General features: G+C 48.3%; 2 protein-coding genes across 2 annotated transcripts in view; one reads left to right on the top strand and one right to left on the bottom strand.

Annotated features, from left to right (window-relative positions):
• Positions 1-4,089, top strand: part of and3 (actinodin3) — a 30,363-nt gene extending 26,274 nt beyond the window's left edge. Inside the window, exon 5 of the mRNA XM_073050281.1 lies at positions 3,250-4,089. Within this exon, the coding sequence (XP_072906382.1) occupies positions 3,250-4,089 (840 nt within the window). The remainder of the gene's footprint in view (positions 1-3,249) is intronic.
• A 7,639-nt stretch (positions 4,090-11,728) lies between these two features.
• The window catches only part of cops6 (COP9 signalosome subunit 6), a 39,402-nt gene continuing 37,630 nt past the window's right edge, over positions 11,729-13,500 (bottom strand). Inside the window, exon 10 of the mRNA XM_073052052.1 lies at positions 11,729-12,208. Coding sequence (XP_072908153.1) covers positions 12,068-12,208 — 141 coding nt within the window. The 3' untranslated portion in view covers positions 11,729-12,067. The remainder of the gene's footprint in view (positions 12,209-13,500) is intronic.

Here is a 13,500-nt window from a genome sequence, read left to right as displayed (position 1 = left end):
AACTAATACTTTCGTATTTGAGAGCCTCTATGGGTCAAGGCAGACTCTGTGATCTTGCTCTGCTGAGTGTAGAAAGAGAAGAAACTGAAAAAACTGACTTTGATCACATCGTAGACTAATTTGCATCAGCAAAAGCAAGGAAGGTGCAGTTATAATTTTCATGTAGTGACATAATTTGTTAATTAAAAGATTAATGAGCTTGACTTATATTTTTGAGCTGATATTATTGGTAAAGTTATCTAAAAGATGGGTGTCAGATGTTTGGACAGGGGCACAATTTCAGTGCTTGCCATAGGCACTATTTTCCTTAGATACGCCCCTGGCTACATGGTCAAAAAGATTAGGTTAGCATGGGATTCAAGGCAAGTCGGCAAATTGGATGCAGTAGGAGACAAGGTGATGGTAGAGATTTGCTTTAGTGATTGGATGCCTGTGTCTGGTGGTGTTCTACAGGCATCGCTGCTGGGATCCTCAGTGTTTGTAATACATGTGGATGATTTGGAAATGGATTTGGGAGGCAAGCTAAGTAAGCCGGTAGATAACACGAAGATTGTGGAGTTGTTCACAGTATGGAGGACAGTCTTGGGTCATGGTGATATTGATGTGTTGGTGAAATAGGCTGAGAAATGGCAGATGGAGTTTAATGCTGCTAAATCTCTCCAGTGTTAATGGATTTCCCCCATTTCCAGTCACATGGGTTCCCTTTACTCACCACACTTGTCCTCCCCATAATGAGAACATCTCCGCCCTGAACTCTTTCACTTTTAAAATACCCTCCATCCCAAATCAGGATTTTCTGCATTAGTGCCTGTGTTGTGTCTAATGACACTGACATCATCCTTCCCCCGATTCAGATACTTACAATGTCGAACAGTACAACACAGGAACAAGCCCACCATGTTTAGTCATACCAGTTTAATTAGCTCCACGAACTCTCACATGGCGTACATCTTTCCACCTTTCACCTTAAATACATCTACTACTCTCTACTATTTGACATTTCTACCCTGGGAAAAAGCCTGCTTGTCTACCCTATCTCTGCCTCTCATAATTTTAAAAACTACTATCAGATCTCCTTCCAGCCTTTAATACTCTGCTGAAAACAACCAAAGTTTGTGCAGCCTCTCCCTGTAGCTAACACTCTCTAATCCCGGGCACATCCTAGTGAATCTCTTCTGTGCCCTGGATTAGAGAGTGTTAGCTTCACCTCCTTTCTGTAACAGGGCAATCAGGATTCCGTGCAATATTCCAAAATATGGCCCAACCAAATTTTTACACATTTGCATCATGACATGCTAACTCAGTGCAACGTACACAAAATAGTGGAAGAACTCAATCCCATCTAGTCCTTTTATAGTCCCAGTCAACGTGGAAAGTTAAAATCACCTACTATAACAACTGTATGTTTCTTGCAACAATCTATGATCTCTCTACAAATCTGTTCCTTTTAGGTTCCTGTAGACTGTTGGGTGGCCTGTTATATAGCCCCATTAATGTGGTTATACTTATTCCTCAGTTCCACCCATAACACCCCACTAGAGGAGTTCTCCTGTCTGTCCCGACGGAGCACTGCCATGACATTTTCCCTGACTAGTAACACCACCCCTCCTCCTTTAATACCCCACCAGCTCCGTTACATCTAAAGCAACAGAACCCTGTAATATTGAGTTGCCAGTCCTGCCCCCTCCTGCAACCAAGTCTCACTAATGACTCCAGATGTTGATCCATGCCCTGACCTCATCTGCCTTTCCTACGATACTTCTTGCATTGAAATATATAAAAGTTCAGGTCCCTAGTTGTAACATGCTCAACCTTTTGATTCCTGACTTTGTCTGAGGTCTTATCAACATCTGCCTCCACAACCTCCCCACCAACTGTTCTCGTCACTCGGCCTACACATGTCATTGGTACCTACATGGACCATGACCTCTGACTGTTCACTCTCCTACTTAAGAATGCTGAGGACTCGATATGAGATACCCTGGACCCTGGCACCTGGGAGGCAACATACCATCTGGGAATCTCGTTCTCATCCACGGAATCTCCTTTCTATACCCCTAATTAACAAATCCCCTATCCCTACAGCCTGCCCCTTCCCTTCTGAATCGCAGTCGGATTCCATGCCAGAGACTTTCCTCTGCTACGTCAAACCCCCACCACAACAGTATCCAAAGTGGTTGTTGGGGAGGATGGCCACTCTGCCCTGGATTTCCCCTTCCTGACCGTCACCCAGTTTCCTGGGTGTAACTACCTCTCTCTATTTCCTATCTATCATCTCCTCAGCCTTCCGAATGATCCGGATTTCATCCAGTTCCGGCTCCAACTCCTCAACACCAAGTGTTGGAAGCTGCAGCTGGAAGCAGTTCTCTCAGATGTAGTTGTCAGGGACGCTGGAGGTCTCTCTGCCTTCCCACACCCCACACGAGGAGCATCCCACCATCTGCTGTTCAAGGGGGAAGGGGACTCTGTTTGCAACATTTTTTTGCCTTCTCTGCCTGAAGCCTTTCCTTGCCGAAGCCTTAAAGAAATGAAGTCTGAAAATCTCTTCTCTAACTCTGGCCACTCTGCTTGGCCTTACTTTCAGTTGTTCTTGTCAATCAATCCCGACTGCTGACTGACCACTGCAGGACCTCTCCTGTTTTGTACTCTCTATCCCGGCCAATGAAGGCAGGAAAGCTCTGTCTCTATAGAGTGAGTTTTATTGGGAATAAGGGGAAATTTGAGGGGGATCTAGCCCGTGGACTGGGAGAAGGGAAGATGAGATGCAGAGACCTCTGCTGAGGGAGCTTCAGCTTTCAATGTGAACCCTTCCCCCTTGCGCAGACGCTACCCGACCCACTGAGCCTTTCCAGAATTTTCCTGTTATTCCAGCTTCCTGCCCTTGTTATCAGCGGGAACGCTGAAGAAGGGAGGAGAGTATGATTTCAGGAAGAAGGCTGTAGTGGAGGAGAGAAGAGGAAGGACACACTGGACTGAACAGCCACGGGGACGACAGGGGGCAGCTGAGGGAGAGCAGTGAAGTGGAGGGCAGGGGTGATTGGGAAGGTGAAAAGTGCAACTTTAACGGCGGATTCTCCCTGTTATGGAGAGGGCAAAGGGAACCCTTAGGTGTAGGGGAAAAAGTGCAGAGCGTGTGGACAAAAGGACTACAACAGAGAGACTGGGAGAGCAAGAGTAAATCGGCGATATGTGCGGGTGGGGAGGATGGTTCTCTAACTGTTCACCCCGGTCTTCCCTTCATCTCCCCAGCTATATGAAATCGATCGGATTCGGTTAACGTACCTGCAGATGCGGCACCTGGAGACTGTGTATGGGAAGGATGCGCCCTACTATCAGTACACCATCGGCATGGCCCCAGCCCCCGGTAAAGCCAAACCCCCGTGTGACCCAAAGAGAGATGGGAGCTGTAAAAATCGGCCTTCGGTCCCGATGGTTCCCGTGGCTCAGCCGACCCCTGCTCCCCCGAATGCCCCTCCCCAGCTCTCCTGTAACCTGCAGGATCCAGCGTGCCTTCTACGCTACTTCTACATCTTCCTGGGAAGGTTTCAGGGCGGCTGTGATCCCAAAACCGATCCCAAGTGCTCTCGACAGGGAATGCTGCCCTGCGATCCCAAATACGACTCAGCTTGTGTTCCTTCCACATCAGCACCACACCCCTATACTCCAACGGAGCACCGATGTAACCCTGTGTACGACGCGGGCTGTAATGAGGGTGACCACAGGGGAAGTCAGCGACATCATCCAACCTACCACGAAGGCCAGGAAGATGATGGTGGCTCCGAAGCAGACGATGGTGAAGCTGATCCATACGTTCCAAATTATCATGGTTACCACAGGGTTCCGAATTACTATCATCGTCATACTAATCCGCATGGACCGTCCTCAAATCCAAATCATTACAATTCCCCAAATCCATATGATTCTCCGAACCCGAATTCTCACTATTCCTCTTACAACTCCCCGTATGGATACCCCCACAACTCCCCGTATGGATACCCCCACAACTCCCCGTATGGATCTCCCTATGGCCCTTATTATGGCCGTGAAGATGATGATGGCGGTGGAGAGGAAGACGACGATGACTATTAACTCTGCTGATGTTACTGGCCGGACTCCAAGGCCACAGGACAAGGGACTAGGAATTGGCTCCCATCTTACGTTTCACCAGCACGTGGGAATTTTATTAGTTTAACAAGACCAGGCTCCTATCCAAGATCGAAATCAATAAACGTTCCGATTCAGTTGGAACGGAGGGAAGTGTGACCAGAGGACGAAGGTGTGCAGGTGACAGAGCAGCCGGATTTTAATGAATAGCAGAGCGATCGTGCCTTATCCTTATAATTTGGAACAGAAAAAGTGGGTTCCACTCTCATGCAGAGCCAGATTATCACCTTGAGAACAACAGTGTTACGTCCTCTGCTCGCGGGTTTGATCTGGGATTACGAGACGGGGAAACAGTCCTCTTTCCATACTTCCCCACAACGTTGGACACATTGCCCCAGCTAACTCCGAAAGCAATTCCGTTCCCCACTAGCTTCCCCTGCGGTCTCTCCACCTCACCTACACATTAGGGGTGGGTACAGTGGCTGATCAACCCAGTAACACTCCTGTCTCTGGAGGAAACCAGAACAGCCCGGGAATCCCACGCGGTCACGGTGAGAACATGCGAACTCCGCACAACAAAGTACTGTCAGGGCTGTACTCGCTGCACAGACCTAGTTTAAATAAATCTAAATTTACATTGGCACTGACCGAAGGAGAGGTATATACCGCGAACAATTGGCTCCTAAAATGTTAAACGAACCAAACGGGTCACTGGAAGGCGAAAAGGCTCCAGAATAAGGCGACTATAGACACAGCAGAAAGGTGGGATGACTCAATTAAATGGGGAACTTAACGAAAGCACAGTGAGCACATATGCGGGAGGCCAGCTGCCCGAATTAACGGCAGTGTTCGCACCTCGGACCCGAGCCGTTCCACGTTCCTTTGAATGGACCGTGAAGTTGTCGAAGCTTCCGCGAAATCCGAAGCCGAACACTCGCAGCCGGGAACGGGTTATCGCATCGGAAGCTGTGATCTGTCAACCCAATCCTCCCAGGTCTGACAGAGCCTGTCTGTCCAAGCGTTATCACGGGGGCTCGCTGCAGAAATGCGGCCTGTTGGACGTTTCCTATGGGTTCCGTTTTATTGCATAGGTCTCCGGCCGCCTGATCTTGCCCAAGCGATGCAGCTCAGAAACGGAGAGTATTTCATACCTGGAAAGTCCTCCTGACATTCTGGTGTGTATACGGAGACAGGTGAGAGGATAGAATTAATGGACACTGCCAGTGCACAACTGACGGGAAACCCCGGAGACACTCTCCCTCTGGGTCCGTGCCACCTCCGTCTTCCTACCTTTCCAGCCCCCTCAACGCCCTGTCGGCCAGTGAATGATACGTCTACCTCCTAACCTCATGGGTTCGCCACAGCGGGAAGAGGGAGGAGTCAACCTCAGCAAAGACTGTGGGAATTAATTTGACGTGACCAGGGTTGAAAAATTAATTTCCTGTCTACTGTTCATCAGACGCTCGAGCGGAATCAGGCCATTCGGCCCGTCGAGTCTGCTCCGCCACTTGATCATGGCTGATCCATTTCCCTCTCGACCCCATTCTTCTGCCTTCTCACCGTAACCTTTCACGCCCTTATTTTTCAAGAATTCATCAACCACCGCTTTAAACACACTTAATGTCCTGGCCTCCACAGCCGCCTGTGGCACCGAATTCCCCAAATTTAACACCGGGTGGCGAAAGAAATTCCACCTCATCTCCGTTCTATATAGTTGTGCCTTTATTCTGAGGTTGTGCTCTCTGGTCCTACATTCCCCACTACAGGAAACCTCTTCTCCACATCCACTCTATAGGTCTTTCAGCATTCGATAGATTTCAATGAGATCCCCCTCCAGGCAGCCGTCGATCCCAGGGGAACATGGGTTTGCGCCTCTGGTGGACCGTGTCCTCTCCAGGGCGCAAGCCTGGGCGGGAAGATTTGAAGAACCGGTTGTTGCCCCTGCAGCGAGTTACCCCTCTCCACGTCACCGATGTAGTCCAAGGGAAGGGCAAGCGCCGATACAGGTTGGCACCAGTGTCGTCGCAGAGGTTGCCAGAGTGAAGTTGCAAACAACATCAAACTGCCCGACGGACCCCGGCTCCGGATTTCTTCCTCAGGGTTTACTCCCGAAGCTTTTCCCATGGGTGGGTCTGGCCACAAGGCAGCGGAGGTTTAAAATCAGAGTTTTCCTTCTCCTAGGCGGGCTGCCGTCCAAGGCTGACGAGCCCCACCTGCCCGAAGCAACTGGTTTCGAGGCGCCTTTGCCCCTTCTCTTGTCGGTAGAAACAGTCCCGCCGGGCCTAGTACCTATGCCACACTTGAAGGCCAAGAGTTGAACCTGGTTGTCAGAGGCTGTTAGAGTCACACGCCATTTGGAGCATTTTATAGGTAGTGGGAACGTATCCCCCTCCCCCACCCCACCACCCCCGGCTGTGACAACCTTAGGAACCCATTCTTCTAAACTCCACTGAATACAGAGCCATCAAACATTCCTCATATGATAACCCTTTCATTCCCGTAATTAATCGCGTGAGCCCCCTCTGAACCCTCCCCGGTGTCAGCACATCCCTTCTTAGATAATGGGCTCAAAACTGCTCACGAGCGAGGTCTCACCAGTGTTCAATCCTAGCTCTTATAATCCTCTCAAAATGAATGCCAACATTGCACTTGCCTTCCTCGCCACCGAATCAAACCTGCAAGTTAACCTCTAGGGAATCATGTACGAGGACCCCCAAGTCCCCTAGCACCTCAGATTTTTGAATTGTCTCCCGTTTAGAAAATACGCTTTATTCCTTCTACCAAAATGCATGACCATAACCTTCCTGACTCTGTATTCTATCTGCCACTTCTTTCCCCGTTCTCCTAATCTGCCTAAATCCCTCTTCGGGTTCCCCGCTTTCTCAACACCACCCACCTTCGTTCGTATCGTTCCGCAAATTTGGCCACAAACCCAAACAATCCCTTCATCCAAATCACTGACAAACAACGTTAGAAGTGGCTGCGATACGGACCCCCTGCGGAACACCAACAGCCAATCAGAAAAGACTTTATTCCTGGAGTTCCGTTAGTTTTATATTCTCCTGTTGTTAAAGTGCCACGTTAAACAGCAAATACTGGTTTTTAAAAAGTTGATTTACTCTCTTACTGGGAAGTACAAAGCATTCTGTCCCAGTTCAGTTTGATCAACAACTCTGCTGCACCCTACGGCCCAGATCCGATCTTCTGTCCGAGTCAGAATGCTGTCAACCCGCTTCGCTGCTGCCTGTCCTTGCTGTATCTGTACTTGACTTCTGTTGAAATCAATAATAAATTCTGCTGCACAACCAAAGGAGTTGAATGACTTCAGACCTGTTGCCTTGACGTCGCACGTGATGAAGACCATGGAGCGGCTGATAATACAGAATCTGAGGCCACAAACCAGGCACGCCCGGGATCCTCTTCAGTTTGCGTATAAGGAGAAGGTGGGAGTGGAGGATGCTATCACGTATTTGCTGCACAAATCACTCTCTCACCTAGATGGGGTCAGTTGTGCTGTGAGGATTACATTCCTTGACTTCTCTAGTGCCTTTAACACCATCCAGCCCAAGATCTTAAGGCACAAACTAACGGAGATGGGAGTAGACTCTCACATGGTGGATTGGATAGTGGACTACTTGACAGATAGACCTCAGTATGTGCGGTTGGGAGACTGTAGGTCTGACATGGTGGTCAGCAGCACAGGAGCGCCGCAGGGAACCGTACTCTCTCTGGTCCTGTTCACATCAGACTTCCAATATAACTCGGAGTCCTGCCATGTGCAGAAGTTCGCTGATGACACGGCCATAGTGGGGTGTGTCAGGAATGGACAGGAGGAGGAGTATAGGAAACTGATACAGGACTTTGTGATATGGTGCAACTCAAACTACCTGCATCTCAATATCACCAAGACCAAGGAGATGGTGGTGGACTTTAGATCTAGGCTTCATATGAAGCCATATTAATGGAGAATGTGTGGAGCAGGTTAAGACCTACAAGTATCTGGGAGTACAGTTAGACGAGAAGCTAGACTGGACTGCCAACACAGATGCCTTGTGCAGGAAGGCACAGAGTCGACTGTACTTCCTTAGAAGGTTGGCGTCATTCAATGTCTGTAGTGAGATGCTGAAGATGTTCTATAGGTCAGTTGTGGAGAGCGCCCTCTTCTTTGTGGTGGCGTGTTGGGGAGGAAGCATTAAGAAGAGGGACGCCTCACGTCTTAATAAGCTGGTAAGGAAGGCGGACTCTGTCGTGGGCAAAGTACTGGAGAGTTTAACATCAGTAGCTGAGCAAAGGGCGCTGAGTAGGCTACGGTCAATTATGGAAAACTCTGAACATCCTCTACATAGCACCATCCAGAGACAGAGAAGCAGTTTCAACGACAGGTTACTATCGATGCAATGCTCCTCAGACAGGATGAAGAGGTCAATACTCCCCAATGCCATTAGGCTTTACAATTCAACCGCCAGGACTTAAGAACTTTTTTAAAAGCTATTATTAATGCTTTTTGAGATAGTGATTTAGATGCATATCATATTTTTTACTGAGTTAAGTATTGTATGTAATTAGTTTTGCTACAACAAGTGTATGGGACATTGGAAAAAAAAGTTGAATTTCCCCATGGGGATGAATAAAGTATCTATCTATCTATCACTGCCTGCCTGATTGGGACCGAGTCCTTTCCGGCAGCACCTCCCGCCCAGTAGTAGAGTGGTAGGGCAAAGGTGCTGCCAGATACCCGGGGGAGAAGGGGCAGATGTGAAACTTGGTACCGGGTATAAAAATGATTTTAAAAAAAGGTTCCCAAGCACTTCAAAGACAATGAAGCACTTCTGAAGGTGGCGAGTTTGAAAGTAGTGAAGCCCGCACCAACACTAGCTCCCCGTTCTGATGATGACATCTCTTCCCAAACATCACTCACTGACTCCACTTTAACACGTTTTAAATGCCGTAGACTGCAGAAGCTGGAAATCTTTAAGCACAGTAAAAACAACCTGGAGCATCTTCAGCCCGGTCTCAGTTCCTGCAGCATTTTGCGCAGGTTTTAAAATCTCCTTCTTGTTAAATGATCCAGTCTCGTCCATGACTAACTTTACAACTATCGTGGGATGTCTGGTTCATCCTTGTACGCATCAAACATTGGGTCAAACAAGAGAAAATCTGTAGATGCTGGAAATCCGAGCAATTGACAAAATGCTGGAGGAACTCAGCAGGCCGGCCAGCGTCTAAGGGGGAAAAAAAGAGTACAGCCGACGTTTCGGACCGAAACCCTTCGGCAGGACATTGGGTCAAGCAGTGTGGGCACAGGGACACTAACGGCTTTGATCTTACATGCAGAGAAAAGGGGCTGCAGATGCTAGAATCTGGAGCGACAAGCCCAGCGACATGGATGGCAGGATACTCGACGGTTCGAGGCGAGACCCTTCGCCATTCCCATATCCACAGGCGCTGAGCTCCCTCGGTGCCACCCCCCCCAAGTTTCTTGTTGATTCGTTCGCCGGAATTTTGCAGCTAACTTTTGGGGAGGCCATTCACTGCCCACCCCTAACTGACCAACAACGTCGATACAAATCTCACCTTCACGTCGATGCCCTTCCGTTTCCCCAAAGCCCCACGTTGGCCTCGCGTCGGTGCTGCTTTGATGATAACTAATCACTAGTTCTGAGGTCTGGGGGCCGGTGCTGGTAATGCCCAGACTAGGCTCTGCCGAGTTAAGTGTACATTAATCTCCAGGCCAGCGAGGGTTGCAGATCATAGATCGATTAGAAAGAACAGGTATCTTTGTCCCTCGTTCACTTGCTGTGCTTTAGGAACCAGCCTCCATAAGCAGCACACATTCTGTAGCTGTGCTAGAGGGAGATGACAGATGCAACAACTGCCGGAAGGTATTTGGTGGAAATTATGTGGATACCTGGCAGTCTCCTCCCTTCACCTGATGGTGCTGGGGATGATACAAATGCAGTTTTGTAGGCATTCCAGTCAGCTGCCTGGGGTAGATCTAGAGTCACATACACATCGGTTAGGTTTTCTGCCCAGAGGGCAGGGTGAATCTCAAGGGTTTTTAAACAAGAAGAGGTCAGATCGCCCATATGGACCCGTTGGACCGATTTTATGGTGATTCCTAAGACTAGCTAGATGCTTTTTCCCAATTAACTACATTTAAATTCTGTAGTTGATATGTGGGATTTTAAACTCAGGTCTCCACATTACCAGCTTAACTATGACACTCCCATTGTCGGAGATTGTGCTTGGGTATCAGTGCTCTTTAAAGGTAGTGGTACGAACCAATACAGACCCAGCAACTGCATGAAAAGCTTGTGTGTCACTGAATCATGTTCGGAGAAAGAGGGCCTTTGCCCCAGCATGTCCATTCTGACCATTAAGGACATCTTGCACAAATCTTCTTTACCCCACCTGGTCCATAGCCTGCTCATGATTCAGGTTTCCTCTGGATACATCTTGCATCATCCAGATACTTCATGCTCCCAGCAGCTGCAGGACATGCACTCTGTTTACTGAACACTGCTACCTTTCCCAGGACCGTTGTCATTGCATCCCCACCCCACCATTCACTGCCTCACACGTGCAAGGATCGAGCCTCAACCAAACCACTTCAAACCCAGGAACAGCTAGCTGGGAGTTCTGTGCTCCAGTCTCGAGAAAAGGCCATCCATCCCAGGCCTGTTCACGAGCTGATGGGTGGTTGGCAGGATTAGGGCAGGCTGGATGATGAGAGGATTCAGGAGAATAGAGAGATTTTAACTGTATATTAAGGGGAAAAGAGGAACTAAGGAGTTTATGGGGCCCCTCAAAAACTTTTAAAAATTTTGTGGAGCATGACAAGATACGAGGTCCTGAATAAATACTTATTCTCTGTTTTTACAGTGGGTGCTATGGTAATATAGCAATTAGAGCTACTCCATTACAGTTTGGGGAGTTAGAGTTCAGTTCTGGCGTCGTCTATAAGGAGTCTGCACATCCTCCCTGTGGAATGAATGGGTTTTCCCCAGGGGCACTGGTTTCTTCCCATAGTCCGTACCAGGTGGGTTAAATTGGGGCTGCCATGGGCTGTTGGGGTGGCACAGCTCAAAGGGCTGGAAGGGCTTATTCCGCACAGCATTACTAAATACGAGGGGTGATTGATAAGTTCATGGCCTAAGGTAGAAGGAGTCAATTTTAGAAAACCTAGCACATTTGTTTTTCAACATAGTCCCCTCCTACATTTACACACTTAGTCCAGTGGTCGTGGAACACACGGATCTTGGACCTCCAGAAAGTGTCCACAGCAGGGGTGATTGATAAGCTTGTGGCCCAAGGTAGGAGATGAGGTATACAGCTCTCGTTACACGCACGTGCAGTTCAACTCTGAGTGATCATGCAAAAAGTTTGAAGTTAATAACTCATCTCCTTCTACCATAGGCCACAAACTTATCAATCACCCTGATGAGTCTACCTAGATGGAAATCGTGGTTGGAATGAACCAGTCAGGCCAAAGGTCCTTTTGCTGTGCTTATGACGCTAAAGAAATGAAAGATGAGGGTGGACAAGTGAATTCCAGCGGGATGAAAGAACAGGTGAAACTGGTCTGAATTGAGGGGATTGTCAGCACATCCAGAGCAGGCACATACAACTTTTGAAACTTTATTTCTCCTGCATGGGGCCTGGCTGTGTCACACTTGTCTGCAATCCTGCTTCCCAGGGGTAACATCAGACACACAGACTCACAGTACAAACACAATGTCAGGTTTCAATAACCACCGACAGGAAAGCAGTAAGCCCAGAGAGGGCAAAACCTGGCAAATAGCATCAGGCAGTCAGGGGTATAATCCCAACTCTAACATCCCGGAGGGGGCGGGAGTACAGGAGGGGCTTGGAGACGCGGCGGGGAATCTCCACTGGATACAGTCACGTTCAGCTGTCAAACAATCCCAACAACAGTTCTGGGGGTCCAGCCCTGCTCAGCAAATCAGAAGAAGAGACCTCGCATTCGGCGGCCAATGCCCTGGCGGTCGTACAGGATGTTGAACTTGTTCACAAACTGGTTCATGGTGTTGCAGGTTTTGGTAATGGTGCCCAGGTAAGCCATCAATCCCACGTCATTACATTGCTGAGGGAGAGAGCAAATGTTAACCTTGTAAGGGTGAATTTGAAGGCAGAATAGGTTATTGGCAGGAATCATAGCAATGTGAAGGAATGGAGGGATCTTGAGGTCCAAGTTCATAAATCCCTTAAAGTTGCAGCATAAGTTGATAGGTTATGGTGTGTTAGCCTTCATTAGTTGGGGGATTCAGTTCAAGAGCTGTGAGGTAATGTTAAAGCTCTATAAAACCCTGGTTAGACCATATTTGGAATATTGTGGTCACCTTTTTATAGGAAGGACATGGAAGCTTTAGAGAGGGTGCAAATTTTTATCTGGATGCTCCCCAGATTAGAGGGCATGTCTTATGAAGACAGGCTGAGCAAGCTAGTGCTTTTCTCCCTGGAGCAAAGGAGGACGAGAGGTGTCCAAGCTAGAGGCATAGACTGAGTATACAAGATAGAGGCACAGACTGAGTGGATAGCCGGAGACTTTTTTCCAAGATGGAACAAGGTGCTTGGAGGGAAGTATGGGGGGAGGGGAATATCAGATATATTTTTTTAATATACATAGTATGGTGGGTGTATGGAACGTGCTGCCAGGCTTGGTGGTAGAGGCAAATACAATAGGGGCATTTAAGAAACACTTGGCACATGGATGATAGAGAAATGGAGGGTTATGTGTAGGAGGGAAGGGTTAAGTTGATCTTAGAGTAGGTTAATAGGTTGGCACAACATTGTGGGCTGAAGGGCCTGTACTATGCTGTAATGTTCTACGTTAACCGGGGAGGCATACTTGGGGAATGGTGCATACCTACCTGCCTGCCACCACTATTGCTCTCCCAAAACAAAAACACAACTTGGTGCTAGCTTCACAAGCAACTCAGTTAGCCACTGAACACAGGGTAGAGAACCAAACATTTGACACAAGGTAAAAATAGGCAGAGAAGAAGATGCTAGGTACAAGGGAAACATTTGAAAACAAGTATTTAATCCTTTTGAACTGGGGAACTGCAGGTCACAGAGTAGCAGGGCTTTGGAGTGTCGGCAGGTACACAGGATAGAGTGAGGAGGGAGGGAGTGTTTGGAAATCACAGGGCCATGGATGGTTTTCCTTGGGATGAAATGATTCAACAATGCTATAGAGGCTCCTGAGAATGTTGGTGGCACCATCAGTAAGTTTGCTGATGACACCAAAATAGGTGGTGTGGTATACAGTGAAGGAGGTTGTTTTTGGTTACAACAGGATCTAGATCACTGGGATAACGGGTTAAAGAATCGCTGGTGGGATTAATTCAGGCAAATGTGAAGAATGCACTTTGG

The sequence above is a fragment of the Hemitrygon akajei genome, chromosome 7 (genome assembly GCF_048418815.1).
Source record: "Hemitrygon akajei chromosome 7, sHemAka1.3, whole genome shotgun sequence".
NCBI classification, from domain to species: domain Eukaryota; kingdom Metazoa; phylum Chordata; class Chondrichthyes; order Myliobatiformes; family Dasyatidae; genus Hemitrygon; species Hemitrygon akajei.
This window is presented reverse-complemented; position numbering and strand designations above follow the sequence as displayed.